The 19,468-nt window shown below is 40.2% G+C and overlaps 1 protein-coding gene across 4 annotated transcripts in view; it reads right to left on the bottom strand.

Annotated features, from left to right (window-relative positions):
- EML6 (EMAP like 6) overlaps positions 1-19,468 on the bottom strand; it is a gene marked incomplete at its 3' end in the record, with an annotated part of 309,679 nt that overhangs the window by 21,083 nt on the left and 269,128 nt on the right. For all 4 annotated transcript variants that reach the window (XM_084234453.1, XM_084234451.1, XM_084234452.1 and 1 more), the window contains exon 28: positions 95-173. In XM_084234453.1, coding sequence (XP_084090579.1) covers positions 95-173 — 79 coding nt within the window. The remainder of the gene's footprint in view (positions 1-94; positions 174-19,468) is intronic.

The following is a 19,468-nucleotide window of genomic DNA, read 5'->3' on the forward strand; positions in this document are numbered from 1 at the left end:
GAGGTATCTGGGAGTGCGCAGGTGGTATTGCCCAGCAGGCAGGGCTTAGGACAACAGTATCAGATAAAAAGCAAAAACAGTTTAACCTTCTCACCTCAACCAGCTTCTTTTTCTTGGTGATATTGTTCTTCTGGAGTTTCTCAGGCTGGGGAGCTGCTCTGCTAACAGGTGGTCTGGAACAGAAAGTGGCCAGAAGAAGCACGATGTTGAGCAAAAGGCAGCAAGGTTGCTGGTCTGGCCTGGTCAGTTGAGGTCATGCCAGGCTCCTCCCTCTTCTTCCCCAGTCGGAGGACCCTCCACTTGGGTTTGTTTTGTCTTGCACCCTCCCTTGCAAAAGCAGCTCCTGACATTAAGGGTCCTGTGTGATGGGGCCTGGATTCGCAGACACCAAGTAGGGCTCCCCCACATCTAGGGCACCACAGCCCCACCCTTCTGGGGCCAGGAAAGAACACAGGAGCCTGAGGGACTGATGTCAAAACTAAAGAGGAGCCGAAGCAGGAGAAGGAAGAGGTCATGTTTCCTAAGCCCACTGGTGATTTTCCAAACAGGAATGTGCCAGTGTTGTTCAGAACTAGGTAGTCAAGATCACGGCGTGCTGTGAATTGGGACTTCAAAGTGAGGCTTGAGAATGGACCCTGATGGCCTGTGCAGAGGGCCCAGGTCATTCTAACTACATGAAGTGGCCAGCAGGAATCACAGGCCTAGAAGACAGGAATAACTCCCGTTCTACCCTGTGCCTCAGGGTTACCGTCTATGTCAAACTACTACCATCATACCAGAGCTTGATTTTCCTGTCTCAGTTTTGGAGCTTTGGGCCACCAAATTTGATTATGAGAAATTTCAACAGGTAAGCCCTTATGGACCCTTACACAAGTAGGACAGGCTTTGGTGATGTGGGGTCCCCTTAAATCAGGCTTCTTGGAGTTTAGGACACCAGGGCTGGGTAAGAGAGACCAGCACCAGCTCCCGCCACATGTTCCAAATCCATTAGTTATTGTTCTTGGGCTATGCAAAGAGAAAGGATTACCTTGATCCCCTTGTAAGCAGCAAACAAAGCCAAGTGAGAAACTTAGTACAGTTTAGAGCCGCATTAGCAACCACCTCATTCATGCACAAGCATTTTCCAAGTGAACAGACATTCTTGTGTGGCACAAACCATGCTTCCCGAGCATGCCAGCAAAGAACTAAAACAGAAATGAAAGAGTGCACCAGTCTACAAATCCAGAAAGCTCATACCCTGGCGTCTCTGGGCAAACTCTGCACTAAAGTGCCTACAGAATAGGGAAAAAAAAAAAGGAAGCCTTGTCAATGCTTCCCGCACACTCTCTGCCACTTTGCGAAGGTGCCTGGGGATGCTGCTTATTTTAGAGTGTGCTGGGGAGAAACTTGTTGTCAGAAAAACAATAATATCCTCCTGGATGTCATTGGGAATTATGCATAATGGATGCTTTGTTTCTGCATCAAGTTAGATTCATAATTTAGCCGAATGATTCCCAGTGTTTCTTGGTAGGGCAGCCGGCCTGCAGGAACAGCTCACATTTTTGTGCTGGGGAAAAACAAGTTACCTTTATTTTCTCAGAAACTCTTCAATCCAAAACATGTTATGTAATCATAAGTGATAATTGGCCCAAATGATATTATAATCACCACTGAAGAATGTGTAAAGAGCACCGCTGCAAAACGACACCCCCGGCTGACGTCATTGCTGCCAAATTGAGCAAATCCGGGAGGCCGGGGGCACACCAGCTCTCACAATTAGACACTTCCTTCACATTAATTATCGCTTCCCAGGACATCTGCTCTTTCTTCTGTTTTAGTGGGACTTTCAAATGAAATCCGTGGGTTTCTTCTTTCATCTAAGAATGTTCAAGTGTATGACAAAAGCAAGCCAAGGTGTGAGAGGAGCCAGAGGGCACTAGGACGACAGCATGGTTCATAAGGCAGAATTCGAGGTTAAATACAAGGCTTGTTCTCAGGGTCCACACGTGTTGTATAATATGCGGCATATTATACAGTGTATACAGAATATTCATTCCAGCACAAACACTGTGTGTTTATATATACGCGGGTTGTATATATGCACACAGAGGCAATCCAATGCTTTCTTTCACCTGATTTTCAGTTAAAAACTGAAAAGTAAAGCAATCTCAGAATGTTTCTTTCTTATTTCACAAGCATATGTTTACAGCTGTGTTGCTTCAAAACTGAAGATGAGAGGGGCAAAAGGAAGAAACCTGCATTGTGGCAAATTCAGCAAATTGTAAGTATAGACCCTTCGCGATTGTGGATTCTGCATGAATGCTCACTACTGGATGCTCATCCAACACTTGGGGTTTTGCAGGGTGCTGTGAATACTTACTTGACAATTCCCTGCCTCCAAAGGAAAGCAAGTTAAAACACAATACAAGCATTAAAGGTTTCTATCAACAGTGTTTGTAACATTAGAGGTGGGAGGGATGGTCAAAAATTTCTAACACAGTCAAATGCTGGAGATTTAGCATTTTTCAGCTGATCTAAATCCTTTCAGATTCAGATTCCGTTGGAAATGTGACTCTGAAAAGCTTAGCTGAGGTGGGAAAGAGTGGAGTGCATGAGAACATTCACTCACTTTTCAATCCAATAACTTTGTAGAGCTGGTTGCTGCCGCTGGGCACACAGTGTGGGAGAGTTAAGAAGGGAGAGGTACAGTTTGGGCATTAGCAGAGAGACCAGTGAGAGCTGAGAAGGGAGGGGTGGGGGGGAGCAGAGGCAGAAAAGAGTTTCATGGGGAAAGTGGGGTTTTGAAACCACTCAGGGAAAGAACAGAAATAGTTACATTGGGCAAGAAATTTAAGAAGGAAGCCTTGCAAGAAAGGAAATAAACTGGATCACCAGGAGAAAGGAAGGGGGACAGGCTTGAGCCAGGAGAGAGCAAGAGAGCAGCTTTTCCAGAAGCAGGGTGGGCGTAGGAGACTCAAGAACTCAAGCGGAGGACTTAGCGTTAAAGAAGGAGGCAGCCCTATTCTTGCCAAGTGGAGTGCAGGTTGCCAGATGCCCAGCAGCACCTATGGAGCGTGTCATTCATTACCCTGTGCCTCATGTCACGTAGTGTGGGAATGGCTTTCTGTGGGGATGGAAGGAATGTGGGAAGGTAAATCCCTGCTGTTCTGCTAATGTCCAGCAGTTGGGCTGCTGAAGAGAAAGCTTAGACTCACTTAAGAGTTACCCTGGCATAGACTCTCTCCCCACAAAGGCCCCGAAGGGTGTGGCAAGTGCCCTGATAGTCACCCTTCTTTGCCCTCTCCCTCAGGTGTTGGGCTAGCAGAGCAAGGGGTGGAGGTGAACACCAATGACCTGAGATGTGTAGGAGAGGATTCAGAGCCAAGGCTCTTAGGGATACTTCTGAAAAGACTGAGGAGGTTATGAAAGTCAGTTACAATCCAAGATGAATGCAATGTCAGAGCAGACTGGGGAGTAAGACTCCAAAAGTCGGTGAGAAACAAAGTTGTTCCAAGCAGCTTCTATAAAGAAGGGTGTGGGTGTAGAAAAACTCAGCTACATTTAGCCAAGAAATATAAGTTAGGAATTGTTTTTAGTGTTGTTAGTCAGACAATGTTCAAAGTGTCCTTGGGGGTAATATAGCTTTCTTCGGATTCCAAAATGTGCCATAAAGTGCTTTGGAGTTCTCAGATTGTCTCGGAGAACCTGGTTACACTTGATGCTGGGGCCACTAGATTATCAGAGAATTATCCTCCGAAGAGATCAATCTCCCCATTAAGGGACTTCAGGAACCCAGCAAAATCCTGACACTCACACTCAGCTATGTTAGGACATGTGCATTTTTCTGGAGAAAGGAGACATTCTTGATGAGATTTTCAAAGCTTTCTATAATTTGAGAGGAAACAGAGAGAGAAAATGAGAAAAATAACTACCACACCAGGATAAGTCTAGATTTAGGAAGTCTCCAGAACTAAGGGGCACTCTTTTATTAAAGCAAAAGAAAATGGATCCTGTGAAAAGGATTCCTATGCTTTTCCAGAACTATCTGCAGAGTTGCTCAGTGGTGAAGTGGACTTGAAAGAAGAGAGGCAGGCAGTAGAATGGTGGAAAGCTCTGAGAGAAACCTGCCATCTTGAGAAACGCTCTTGACTAAAGCCTACTATAACAGCCTATAACTATAACACAGCTATAACACAGCCCTTTATTTGTTAAAGAAAATAAAGGGGTGTGTGTGGGGTGGGTATAGTCCCAGACCTGGCCATTTTAGGTGAATATCAAATTATTTAGCTGAAAAATTAAGGGATTAAGGGCATAAAGAATGGAGGAGAGAAAATCACAAGGAAAGGTAGGTAGATGACTGAAGACGCCACTACAAATAAACCAAGTGAAGAATAATGAAGATCCTGTCTATAGCAGCGCGTGTAGATAAGGAAATGAACAGATATTTAAAGAAAGAAGGTGAAGCAGATTTTAAGAACTTTGTCATTGATTGACTCTAGGAGATGAGAGAAGAAAAGGGTGGGGGATGACACCATTAACTGACACAGGAGATTTATGAAGAATGATGATGAGTTCAGTTTTGGCATGTAAAGCTTTGGACACCCGTGGGTTGGCTATACTAGTTGGAAGTTCATCTGAGAAGTGACTCAGAGGTGACCTTGGGCATCATTAGGAAATGAGTTGGGATATATGAAATTAATCACGGAGAGGGTATGGGGTGAAAAGAGAAGATGACCAAAGGAGAAATCCTGGGAGGGTTTGGAAGATAAAACACAGATAAAAAGTGAGAAGGAAAAGTCAGGATGTGGGAGGGCCAAAAATTATTTCAAAAAGGTAAGTAGGAGAGTGTCTATGACTACCTGTCCAATTGGTAGCCAGTAGCCACATGTGGTTACTGAGCACTTGCATGTGGTTAGTCCAAATTAAGATGAACTGTAACTGCAAAAAACACACTAGATTTTTGAAGACCTAGTTAAAAACAATTTTTAAAGGAACTCAAAATAAATTATTAATTTATACAAGTTTCATGTTAAAGGTAAGATTTAAAAATATTGGTTAAATATGATAATATCAATAGATGCTGAGAAAGCTTTCGACAAAGTGCAACACCCATTCATGATAAAAGCCCTTGAAATTCTTGGGATACAAGGAACATACCTCAACATCATAAAGGTCATCTATGACAAGCCAACAGCCAGTATCATTCTCAATGGTGAAAAGCTGAACGCAATTCCATTAAGATCTGGAACAAGACAAGGATGTCCACTCTCACCATTGCTTTTCAATATAATACTGGAAGTCCTAGCCAGGGCAATAAGACAAGAGAAAGACATCCAAGGAATCCAAATAGGAAAAGAAGAAGTCAAACTATCACTATTTGCAGACGATATGATATTATACATAGAGAACCCCAAAAACTCCACAGAAAAGCTAATTCAACTCATCAATCAGTTCAGTAAAGTGGCAGGATACAAAATCAACACGCAAAAGTCAGTAGCCTTCCTATACACAAACAATAAATCTGAAGAAGAAGAAATCAAAAAGACCATCCCTTTTGTTATTGAAACAAAAAAAATCAAATATTTGGGAATAAATCTAACAAAAGAGGTAAAGGACCTATACAAAGAAAACTATAAAACACTGTTAAAAGAAATAGAAGAAGACACAAAGAAATGGAGAGACATCCCCTGCTCATGGATTGGAAGAATAAACAATATTAAAATGGCCATCCTTCCAAAAGCAATATACAGATTCAATGCTATTCCAATCAAAATTTCAATGTCATTCTTCAAAGAAATAGAACAATTATTGATGAAATTCATATGGAATCACAAAAAACCCCGAATAGCCAAAGCTCTCCTGAAAAAAAAAGAAGGGAATGGAGGCATCAGACTCCCAGACTTCAAACTATACTACAAAGCCATAATCATCAAAACTGCATGGTATTGGAACAAGAACAGACATACAGACCAATGGAATAGAATAGAAAATCCAGAAATAAACCCACAGATTTATGGTCAACTAATCTTTGACAAAGGAGCAAAGAATATGCATTGGAGCAAAGAAAGTTTGTTCAATAAATGGTGCTGGGAAAACTGGGTCGCTACATGCAAAAGAATGAAGCTTGACCACCACCTCACACCATACACAAAAATCAACTCAAAATGGATTAAAGAACTAGACATAAGACCTGAAACCATAAAATATATAGAAGGAAATATAGGCGAAACACTACGTGATTTGCACATCAAAGACATCTTTACAGACACATCACCCAAAGCAGTGATAGTGAAGGCAAAGATCAACAGCTGGGACTACATCAAATTAAAGAGCTTTTGCACAGCAAAAGAGACAATAACAAAAACAAAGAGAAACCCCACCAACTGGGAGAACATTTTTGCACCCAACACTAATGATAAAGGACTGATCACAAAAATCTGCAAAGAGCTGATGAGACTCAACAACAACAAAGAAAATAATCCAGTCAAAAAATGGGCAGAAGAGCTTAAAAGAAACTTCTCTGAAGAGGAAATGCAAATGGCCAACAGGCATATGAAAAAATGTTCAACGTCACTTGTCATCAGGGAAATGCAAATCAAAACTACCATGAGATACCATCTTACACCAGTGAGAATGGCACATATTAAAAAAACTAGCAACAACAAATGTTGGCGAGGGTGTGGAGAAAAAGGAACTCTTCTGCACTGTTGGTGGGAGTGCAAACTGGTCCAACCACTGTGGAAAGCTGTGTGGAGATTTCTGGACCTACTAAACATAGAGCTTCCATATGATCCAGCAATTCCACTCCTAGGTATTTACCCAAAGGACACAGAAACATCAATTCCAAAGAACACCTGCACCCCTATGTTTATAGCAGCACTGTTTACAATAGCTAAGCTTTGGAAACAACCCAAATGCCCAAAAATAGATGACTGGATCAAGAAGATGTGGTACATATATACCATGGAATATTACTCAGCATTCAAAAAAGATAAACACATGCAATTTGCTGCAACATGGATGGCGCTGGAAGGGATCATGCTCAGCGAAATAAGCCAAAAAGAAAAAGAAAAATACCGGATGGTCTCACTCATAGCAGGAATCTAGAAAACTTAAATAAGGGACCAGGGAAATGAATAACTATAAGAAAGTGAAAATCAAAATCAACAAAAAACTATGAACCAGAGACACTTTTGGGGGGGGGGGCGGGAGGGGAGGGATTGGGGTCAGAATGGGGGGCTGCAATTGTATGGGGAATATAACAATAAAATTTAAAAAAAAAAAAAAAGAAACATGTAAAAAAAAAAAAACAAAGTTCATGTCAAAAATACAAAAAAAAATAAAAATATTGGTTAAATAAAATACATTATTAAAATTAATTTCATCTCACAACTTTTAAATGGAGCTACTAGAAAAATCACCTATATGGCTTCTATTAAATTTCTATTGGACAATGCTACACTAGAAGAAATAACTTTTTCTTTTAACAAGACAAAGACAGAAGAGAGTGGATTGGATTTGGGAATTGGAAAGTTGCCATGTCAGCAGAACAAAAGATTTATGGAATAAACTTAAAAGAGTGATGTAGATTTAGTAATAGTTACTTTACATATGTTGATGTCTGCCCTATGGCACATACATATTGATGAGTGTTATATCTTCCTGATGTATTGCTACCTAATCATCTTAATGACTACTCAAGTGTACATGTCACATTCTGGAGGGTTGCCCATATGTTGGGTCACAAACCAAGTTTCAATAAATTTACAAGGCTTGACATCATATCAAGCACCTTCTCTAATCACAAATGTCCATTCCTGTCTCTTATTACCTTTTTTAGCTGATATAAGTATGGCTTGCCTGTGGTTCATTTTTTTAGTGTACCATTGCCTGTAGGGTTGTTTCCCAATCTTCTACTTTGAGCCTTTATTTATCTTTCAAACCTAGATGGATCACCCAGAGGTAGCAGATAGTTGGGTTTCTGAACCAACCAGCCACTCTGTACCTTTTGATTAGTGAGTGCAGGCCATTAACATTTATGGAAAATGTTGAACTATAAGTATTTGTCACCATTTTGCTATTTATTTTCTGTGTGTGCTCTTTAGAAAAATAGAAAACAGTGTCACGCTTACATCAATGGACAGATCAATCAGAAGAAAATGAATAAGGAAACAATAGCCTTAAATGTAAACATTTATAGGGCAGCCTTGTCCCCAGAAAGCTTACTACACAATTTTCTCAAGTGTACATGTCACATTCCAGAGGACTGACCAAATGTTGGCTCATAAAACAAGTTTCAATAAATTTATGAAGACTGAAATCATATCAAGTATCTTCTCTGATCACAGTGGGATCAAACTAGAAATCAACCACTAAAAGAAAGTGAGAAAAGCCTCAAATATGTGGAAGCTAAATACCATGCTACTGAATAGTGATGGATCATCAAGCATATCAAACAAGAACTTTAAAAATACCTGGAGATGAACAAAAATGAGGATACAGGTTATCAGAACCCAGGGAATACAACAAAAACAGTACTAAAAGGGCAGTTTCCAGCAATACAGGCCCATATCAGGAAACAAGAAAAATCTCAAAGAAACTATCTAATCTTAATTAAATAGGGGCAAAAGACCACATCGCAACATAATAGGGGCGATATGTGAAAACTACACAGGTAGTATCATGTTCAGTGGTTAAAAAACTGAAAAGTTTTCCTCTAAAATCAGTACAAGTATGCCCCCCTCTCACCACTACTATTCAACATAGACTTGTTAGTTCAAGTTAGAGCAATTAGGCAAGAGAAAGAAAAACAGGGACTCCCAATTGGAACAAAACTAATAAATTATCACTATTTGCAGACAACATGATAATATTGTTTAAAAAAAACCCTAGATGCCACTAAAATCAATTAGGAACAATAGATCAGTAAAGTTTCAGGTTATAAAATCAATATACAAAAATCTGTTGTGTTCCTATAAGCAAACAAGGAACCAGAAGAAAATGAAATCCAACTCATTTACTATTGCATAAAAAAAATTAAGCAAAACATTAAGACATTACTAAAAGAAATAAAAGACAACACAGGGAGTGGAAAGCTATTCCCTGCTAATGGATTGGAAGAAAAATACCGTTAAAAATATGTCATTTTATGTCATATTAACTATAAGAAAGTGAAAATCAAAATCAACAAAAAACTATGAACCAGAGACACTTCTAGGGGGGCGGGGGCGGGAGGGGAGGGATTGGGGTCAGAATGGGGGGGGCTGCAATTGTATGGGGAATATAAAAATAAAATTTATTATTTATAAAATAAAAAAATTAAAAAAAATATGTCATTTTACACAAAGTAATATACAGATTTAATGCAATCCCTATCAAAATTCCAATGGCATTTTTCAAAGAAATAGAACAAACATTACTAAAATTTGTATGGAACCACAAAAGATCCCAAATAACCAAAGCTATCATCACACACCAGAGACACACACACACACACACTCACACACACACACACACACACACAGAGAAAAAGATGTACTATACTCTCATACTTCAATTACACTACAAAGCAACTCAATGATATTGGAATGAAAACAGACACACAGATGAATGGAATAGAGCTGAGAGTCTTGAAATAAATCCAACTTATACAGACAATTTATGATATTGGAGCCAAGAACCTACATTGGAGAAAGGAAAGTCTATTCTACAAATGGTGCTGAGAAAATTGGTCACATGCAAAAGAATGAAATTAGACTACTGCCTCACATCATACACAGAATTAACTTAAAATGGATCAAATACTTGGCTTTAACACATCACATAAGAGAAAACATAGAAGCAAACATAGGAAAAACATACAACATTGACTTCAGGAATGTCTGCAGGAACTTGACTATAATGGCAAAGGAATAAAAGCAAAAATAAACAAGTGGGACTACATTAAATCAAAACGCTTCTGCACAGCAAAAGAAACTATCACTGAAAACAATCAAACCCTAGTGAATATATATGCATCATATATCCAAGAAGGAGCAAATATCCAAAATCTAAAAGAACTCATATAATTCAACAAGAAAGAACCCAGTCAAAAAATGGGCATAAGAGCTAAATAGACACTTATCCAAAGAAGATGGACAACATGTACATGGAAAAAATTTCATAGTCAGTTATCATCAGGGAAATGGAAATCAAAACCACATTAGATACCACCTCATATCTGTGAGGATGACCCATATCAAAAAGACCAAAAACAACAGTGTCCACCAGTTTTGTGAGGAAAAGGGCCCCTGAAAGGCTGCTAGTGGGAAAATAGACTTGCCCCTGTATAGTATGGAGGTTTCTTAAAAGATTAAAAATAGATCTACCACATCATCCAGCAATCCCTCTCCTAGGTTTCAACCCAAAGGATCCAAAAACTCTTATTTGAAGGGATATATTCACACTTATGTTCATGGCAGCATTTATTACAGTGAAGTGTTGGAAACAACCCAAGTGCCTGACAAGATGGTGAGTGGATAAAGAAGATGTGGTATATATACACAATGGAATAATCCTCAGTTTAAAAAAAAAAAGAACTCTTTCCATTTGTGACAACATGGATGAAAACTGGAGGGGGGCCTCCCTGTGGAGCAAGGAGTTAAGCACAGCACTGTGAAGCTATCTGCAGCCTCTGCAGCACGAGTTCGATCCCCAAAAGGCCAAGGAGCTATCCACATGGTGCAGCAGACCTCTCCTGTCTTGCCTGCTGCTCCCTTCAGCAGTGTATTTTAGTCAGTCTGCCTGTTCAGTTCCCCACTCTGTCTCTGGTGAATCCTCTCACCCCCTGCACCTCTGGCCTGTACCCCAGTTCTTGTATGCCCAGATAAATAAATCTTTAAAAAAACTGGAGGGGATTTTGTTAAGCAAAATATGAAGAAGAAAGATAAATACCAAGTGATTTCACTTATAGGTAAATATAAGAAAACAAAACAAGGGAACAGACAAAAACAAACCCTTGAAATCTGACTGTAGAACTGAGGCTACCAGAAGGGGAGAGTTGGGGAGTGAAGCAAATCAGGGAGGGGGTCCAGTGGACAATGGTGGAGGATTATTCAGGCTTTGGTGGTAGGTGTGGTTTGATAACATACAATTGAAGGAATGTGAACCTATACCCCTAAAACACAAATGGTGTTGCAAACTAATGTTGCCTCACTAAATATAAAGGGAATGATGAAGAGACTTGGTTAAACTTGGTTGCGAGCTGGGGCAGGGAGAAGGTGAGGGTGAGAGTATGTATGTAAGGGTAAGACTAGTCAAATGATTGGTGCTTTTTCTGAAGAGTATTGGGTGGGCACAAGGATGACTGGAATGTGTGTCTAGGCTGTGACATAGATGCAGCACAGAGAGAGGAGGGACGATGAGGGCACACACAGGTGGACTGGTGGAGCCAAGGCCCAATACCAGCTGAGGGACCAGCCTTGAAAAGGAGGGACTTGGTTCCTCTGAGAAGAGAAGGGAGGAGGTGAATGGTTTCTGTGGGTAGAATATGGGAAGCAAGATAGAGGAGAGAGAAAGAACTGCCAATGTGGGAGTTCACGCCCAGTAGCTTTAGTTTTCTCAGTGAAGGAGGACAGAAAAGCCATCTGCTTAAAGTGGAGGGGCCAGGGTTTGAGCAGAAGGTCGAGATAGGAGCAAACAGTTGTCTGACTGCTGAGAGGGCAACGAGAGAGCAACAGAAGACAAGACTGGAAGTGAATAAGCAGTGAGGAGGGCCTCTGGCAATGGGGATCTGGCAGGAGCAGTCTGCACCCATGTGCTTTTCTAGCCAGAAGGGCCCAGACGTCTTGGGTTGCAGGAAAAATCAAGGGGTGAATTGTTCAAAGGAGAGAAGAGTGGCATTTAGGCACCAGGCAGCTGATGAACCTGGACAAAACGGGAAGTGTCCAGGCACAGATGTCTCATGGCATCTGTGTCCAGGCACAGATGTCACAGATTGTCATGTCTCATGACAATCTAATGTCCAGAAAATGAGCGACTTAGCAGAGAGAATACGGAAGTCACTGCAGGAGAGAGGCATTATGGTGATGATCTAACACATGGTATGTCAGGGCTGTACTGTGGTCACCCTCATCAGAGACAGGAAATTGATGAAATGACAGGGAGAGTAACAGGGGGAGGCTGAAGATGGCAGAGCATGACAGAACATGAACCTGGGAGGAGGTGGGGGAAGTGTGGGGGGCTTATTAAAGAGCATGCCAATATGTTTTACACACACCCACAAAAGCACCCTGACCCTACACACCTTACACCCAGTGACATCATTTTAAGGGGTAAAAAGTATGTACCCTAACCACTGCTTCTGCAAATACCTCCTTAGATACCACCTCACCACCCACACAGTAGGAAGAGGAAGAGTGAAGGACCTGGCAGCACCTGTTCCCTCCAAATGGAGTATCTGAAAGATATTCAGACACTTAATTAAAATAATAGGCCCAACTTTGCCACTGCCTTCTAAGTGATGTTCCCTTTGATAGAAAAGTACTCACTTCTTTGTGTTCTTTGATCTTCATGAATGAGTGGGTTTGAGTCAACTGATTACACTGTACGAGTATGAATTCCCAGGTGTACTAATCTTTAAAACATCATTTTATAGCACTTTATCCCTATATTTTTATGCCCTGACATAAAAGCGTGAGCAAATTATTTTCTAATGAATGACAGGCTTAATTCCTAAAAAATATCAATTATATAGAAGTCATTACATTTGCTTCAAACAATTAAAAAAAAAAAAAACAAGGATTCAAGGGATTTAAAAGAAAACCACTCATGAAGGTAGCATTAAATTCTCTTTTTTAAAAAAACAACTGTTCAGTTTTTGGTGGAGTTACAGGGCTAAACAATAGACCTTAGAAATGATTAATTTCAGCATTTCGGGGTTTAATAGATACTGTAACTTCAGTTCCTTTCACCTTGTTAGAGAACGGAAACTTGCTGCTTTTGACCTGCTCACATCCCCTACAAAAGCAGAGCTCTCACAGAACTAAGGGTTGGAGTGAAGAGAAAACACTCAATTAGTAGGAACTCTTGGCCCTCTTTGCCCTAACTGTGTTATCTCTCCTCCAGGGTGAAGGCTGTTTCACTAACATGCAGCCAACATGCAATGGCAGATCTCTGGACTAGCTCTTAGGCTCCTTAAGGTCACTGCATCATCCCAAGTGGGATGGAAATAAAGAACCGGAGGATCCGCCCATTCACTGGGCCAACCTTCAGCATAGGATGGAGCGGTTTCCACAGATCTCAGCATGGTAAACTAGCAGCACCTGCTAGTGAGATTGTCCGTTCTTAGCAACTCTTGCAGTACAAGCTTACAAAGCGGCTATTGATCAGTGATGACAAAGGGCCTCTGTCAGGCCTGTTTTGTTGAGGAAACACCAGGGGAGCAGGGCTGTTTATCCACTGATATCGCCATGGAGGGGGGCATTGTCTCACTTCATCGTGCTCATCCTGCCACTGACAAGCTTGAAATGGGGATTTACTGATTAAAGAAAGAGTTTTAAAAAATCAGGGGCAGACTCTCCCAGCATATTTGTATTCCCAAACATAGTAAAGGTTAGAAGAAAAACTGGATTCCCTTTAGATGGCAGTTTGCTTCAGTTTAGGGAAATCCATCCAGATCTTGCCCATTTTTTGCATTTTGTCATGTAGGAGCATGTTCTTTGTTTCTTTGCAAATCTGCCAACAAAGAAGTTTTACATGTGAAATAGGTCAGAAGAAGACAGAATTTTCTTTTTCAGTTCATTTTGCCTCAGGTTTAGTAGACTTGAAACAAATGAACGTCTTAATTCCTAATAGACACATGGTAAGAGGATAAAAGAAAATCACTGGACCAAGAAAATCACTGTCCTGTGGCCAGTCAGGTTGCAACACTGGAGGCCACATGAGTCTCCACAAAAATACCACCACTCACAGGTGCCAATTGAGTGAAGGTGAAAGTTGTGCTGACAAAGAATGGATTTGCAGACCATTTTGAGGTCAAAATAATTTGCTTAAATATTAATAAAAGTTCACTAAGTAAATTCATCCATTTCTCTCCTCACTGGAGACATCTGCTTACTATGTACCATGTTGGAAGATCTGAGCATCTTATAGACACAGTTAACACAGCTGATAGTTCTATTCAGTGGAACTTTAAATATCTTGAGGTCATAGGCCATGTATTAAGTAACTAAGGATTAGTTGCTCCTATTAAGTAACTAAGGATTAAAGACAGCTAGCAATTTGAGGCTGAAACAAAACAAAAATACCATCCCAAAACATTACCTATCGGATACAAATTTCTTTTTAAAACTCTTCTTTCGATTATGCTCATAACTCTCAACCAATTGATTCAGGAACAATATGAAATACTAGGAGAAGATACATCTCAGGGCCTTAGCTCTTCCCCTCTTCCCCTATAAGCATAGTTAAAGAAAAAGAAAAAGCCCTAGTGTGGAATTTTGAAGATATTTGGTAGTAGGACAGTCAGTTCATAGATGAAAGGGCTATCATTTACAAAAGGCTCAAAATCTGCTTCTAATCTTGGTTTGGTAAGTTTCATGGTTTATTAAGGAACATATGGCATAGATTGAGGAGAAATAAGTACTAGAGGGACTAAAATATTAAGGTAAGAGTATTCACAGATCCCTTCTTCATATTCCCCTGCTAAGGATAATTAGGTAAAAATATATAGACTGCTGACTCAGGTGTATTGTAAAAACAATCCCTGAACTAATTATTGCACCAACTCAGAATAAAAAAAATTAGGGAATATTTATATTCCAGTTTCCATATAGTATGATCTGTATTAATTTTGCATCTTGTCAGAAAGTCATGTTCTTGTCTGAATACAGGCTCTGATTAAGACATTAAAAAATAAATTACAAAGTATGGTGGGTACCAATTAGGAATACTAATGGACAGTCAGTCTATTTGAATTTTAATAGAAGACTACATCCCACATTTAGATATTTATCCTATCTATAATTTATTAAGAAAAATGCCTTTGTGATTCACCTCTGTAGCAATCACACAATTACTGATAGAGGGTAGGGAGAAGGGCAGGCACACACCTAGTGCAGGAACCCACACATACACACAGCACAGGCTACATGCAAACACTTTGTTTATTTTACTAGAAAAAGGTCAGCTTGAGATGAGATGTTAGAATGGGTTTTTGAGGTAAAATACTCCCATTCTCTCAGATCACAGGTTTTCTGACAATAAAGCGCATGTTATAGATTCAATTCCTGTCTCTGTTCAGTTGGCTTCCAGGAGCGACAAGTAGCCTGACCCTGGTGTTTTCTGGTTACGTTACCACAGAATTAAAAACTTGGCTTCTATGATAGTTTGATCCTTACAAAATACTGTTATTTAGTAGTAAACATTTCGATACTTGCAAGTTTCTGATTTTTTCCTTACTACTCAAACAAAAACCTCTGAGATGGACTAAAGATATTTAAATATTACTTTAAAAGACATTTGGAAATATCAAAATGTAATGTGAATAAAATATTTAAAAAGTTATGAAAGACATGTATACACTGATAATTATAAGTTGATTCTCATGGCAACCTCAGACAGCGGTGAGAAATGATGACTCATCAAACTTGGGTAAAATTTTAAATGTCTGTAACGATTCTTGATGTTAATTTGTTATATTTACTGGCATCTAACTGGTGGTATAGATAGATCTATAATTCCAGTTATTATGATTCCAGGTAAAATAAATATCTATATATATTCCAAGGCATTACAAATAATTACTATTCAACATTAAAATAGCCCAAGATTCTTTTCTGCGATAACAGTTTTTGTTGGCTTCTGACTAGATTCAGCCAAAGGCATGAGTAAGAAGTTCAGAGGGTGAAAGGACAATGCAATTGAGCATTTATCCCCTGGATATCTCCTGGCTGGGACTCAGGTTAGTCACCTTAAACTCTTGCATTTAGGTCTCAGCTCTTGTCAGGTGATTGGCACCATCAGCCATGTTCTCCACATCTGACAATAGCTTCCTCCCTTTCAGCTTTTCAGGTCCAGAGGTCGTAATAGTTTCTAGTCATTGGAATCTCCAAGATACTGTAACCACTTCTATTTCTTTTCATCCTGCCCACATCTTTGTTAATAATCCCTTTGATAAACTAGTCCTAAACTACTTCCCTCTCAAAGTGCTCTCTATTGTGAGGGCCACAAGTGGCACAGAGCATTTAGGCCCAATTTGAAAGACGTGGCTTATCCCTTCACACTTTACCGAGTCTGTGCAAGATACTAGGTATTCTATATCTTATATTTTTGTATTCTTTGAACCCAACTTTAGGGCGCTTGAGCCAAACATTGAAACCAGAAAAAAAAGCCCCACAAATATTTCTCAAGTTTTAGACAACACTACACAACATCATTCTTAGAAATACAATCTATAACATGGTGCATTGAATAGCAAAAAAAAGCTCCTACCAAAACAAAGCCCAAAAAAGTTCAATTTAGATACAAATGTAAGGTTTTAAAAAAAGTGGGTTTTTTTTCTCTTTTACGTCTATAATAATTTAAACAAGCTTCAGTAGTTTTGGGAAACAAACTAAGGATTCAGGCAATCAGAGACCAGATTCCATGCTCAGGAAAACCTATGAGTGTGGCTCTCTTGTCAAAGAATAAGGACAATTTCAAAAGCATACAGTAATATTTTCCAAAGGGCACTGAAACTAATCTAAAGAAAACTCTGCTAAAGCCAAATGTGGGTCTCCCTGGTGGCGTAAGGGGTTAAGATGCAACCTATGAAGCTATCCGCTGCCTCTGCAGCAGAAGTTCGAGACCCCCGGCCAGAGAGTAACCCACAGGGCGCAGCAGACCTCTCCTGTCTCACACACTGCTCCCCTTAGCAGTGTATTTCAGTCATTTTTCCTGTTCTGTTCCCCACTCTGTCTCTGGTGAATCCTTTCACCCCCCACACCTCTGGCCTGTACCCCAGCTCTTGTATGCATAAATTATTTTTTTTAAAAGACAATTGAAGCATGTAACAATGACAACAATAACTAACCAGTCATTAAAATCAGTGGACCCTAAAAGGGGTTACACTATCACTTCAAGAGAGAAATAATACAAAATATGCCTTAGAAAAGGAATATATACCAATAGTAATCAATCGGTGCTCAATTTATCATCAAAAAATGAGGGTAGAAAGAGTGAGAAATGACTTAACTGATCTTAAAAAATAAAATGCTTATCTGTTTAATTGATATCTTTTCCGTCTTGAAAATTCAAGCAGGTATCAGTGGGAGATGCAAAAAAAATACTTTTCCTAAATTGATGCAGTAAAATGCCAGGTCAGAGGGTAAATGATGAGACTTCAGATTGACCTGAAACTTTGGCTTCCTAGGAGATGTCTCCAAAGGCTGACCTGCCCTCCCATCTGTCAGCTGTGTGCACAGTGTGGCGCACACAGGGCCAGTGTCTCTCCAAGAGTCAGGGACGAGTTCACACAGGAGGGTGCAGATTCTCCCTAAATGACAAAGTCAAGCATGCCTGGAGGAATCCTCATTCCACAGGGTCATAATTTCTATCCCATTAGGAATGTGGGAAGCTTGGAAAGCTGGTCCTCAAAGAGAATGGTGTGTTACCTACAATTCTATGTTCTCACTTCTGTACGTCTGTCTTTTGTAACAAACAGACAAATATTTTCACATCTTCTGACTGTTCGCATCTTCCACCATTCAGTTGTGTGTCTCATTCTCCCACCTTCCAAGCAGTAGTTCAAAAGAAGCATCTTCATCCCGTCCTCTCTTCACCACTGTCTAATTGGCATGTTGTGGTGGTTAACATTTTATTTGCCCCAGGACTGAATGGGAAGACTACATAGCTCCTGAGATCCCAGATGTGGGGGTAAATACAGTTACTGGTTGACACTCTGGGACATCTCTTTTCAAGAAGCAGACAATTGCATTTTGAATCATATGTGGGCTGGTTTAAATTGGGGCATTTAAAAAGCGTATATCTGACAAGAAAAGGGTGGATTTAGTAGATATTTGCTGTCTTAGACCCATCCAGTAATCAATCACTCTAATTTTCCTCACAGTTTTGGATTTTCACTTCTGGGGCAGGAGATTATTGCATTGCTAGTCGATAGGTGGCACGTGACTATTACTTAGGAATTGTCAAAGGCTCATATTTCCCAGGTCAGTGTGACTGGTTCAAGGCTGATCGGGAGACCTGCCAGAACAACAGCACATAAGACATTGACTAGCACATTCTCTTCTGCTAGTTTTGAACTCCAGGCTTGGTACTGCAGCCATTTTGCTATTCGATGAAATGAAAAATCTTAGTGGAAGCAGAACTGAGATATGCAGAGAGAATAGATCTCTGGCAGTTAGATAAAGTGACACCTGAAGTCACTCCATCCTGAGACTCACAGATGTATGAGTCAATAGATTCCTTTTGTTCAGACCTATTTGAATTGGGTGGCCCTCTTGAAGAAACTGAAAGCCCTACTTTATGAATCAGAAAACTGGGTCTAACCTTGGTAACTGTAATGAAGGTAAAAAATGCTCAAACATGATTGTGAGCGTAACAGAGTGATAAAGTGTGCCGTTAAGAGACTAAAGCGCACTGTTAATAGACAGCAACTTCTGATAAAGACTGGTGAAGCTGAAAGTGTGCCACATAGCTCGTCTTGTACACAGTGATAAGGACTCAAAAAGGTCTATCAGGACCAACATTTTCAGCCCGAGAGAAAGCAGTTCCAAGAGGCTGGCTCGAGCTAACCTTGCTGGAGGCAACTCTTCCGGAGGCTCGCTGCTCCCTTTGGACCTCGCCTGTTCTCCAACCTCCTCTTGCTCCTGGACTTGGCACACTGCAAATAGGCCTGACATTCTGTGTGACCATCGCTCCCCAAGCTGGCACTCCTGTGACCATCGCCCTGCGAGTTCTCACTTGATCTCCATGGCTCTTCACCCTTCTTCGGCTGGTGATTCGGCTAAGATACGTCGTGCAGCGACTTTGGTTGGAAGGTACATTGGGTACTTTGGTTTGGTTTTTCCCGTTTGATTTGAGTGTTAGAAAGGCAGCATAAATAAAATCTCTTCTTGAGAACCAACCTCCGACTGAGATTCACTTACTGCTCATGACAGTAATATAGTAAAAGGAACGTAATATTATTGGCAACCCTAGTAATTTTGTACCTGGATAATTTTAGGAATTTTGTTTCATGATGAGTTTGGGAGAAGAACTATTTTTCCTGGAGCTAGAAAACAGGATGCTAGTACTGTACCCTGGGCTGTGCTGTGATGGTGGTAAACATGTTGTACCTTAAACTGTTTTGAAAAATAATTTATTCCCTCATTTTTTTTCTTTTCTCAAAAGAAATGTCCTGACATTGTAATTATCACACAATAAATTTAAGTTTGCAAATGAATAGCCATCCATTACCTTACAAGAAAGCATAGCTAAGCAGGATGCAAGGTTAGAGGGTGAGAGCAATGGG

This window comes from Talpa europaea (genome assembly GCF_964194135.1).
Source record: "Talpa europaea genome assembly, chromosome: 6".
Taxonomy (NCBI): Eukaryota; Metazoa; Chordata; class Mammalia; order Eulipotyphla; family Talpidae; genus Talpa; species Talpa europaea.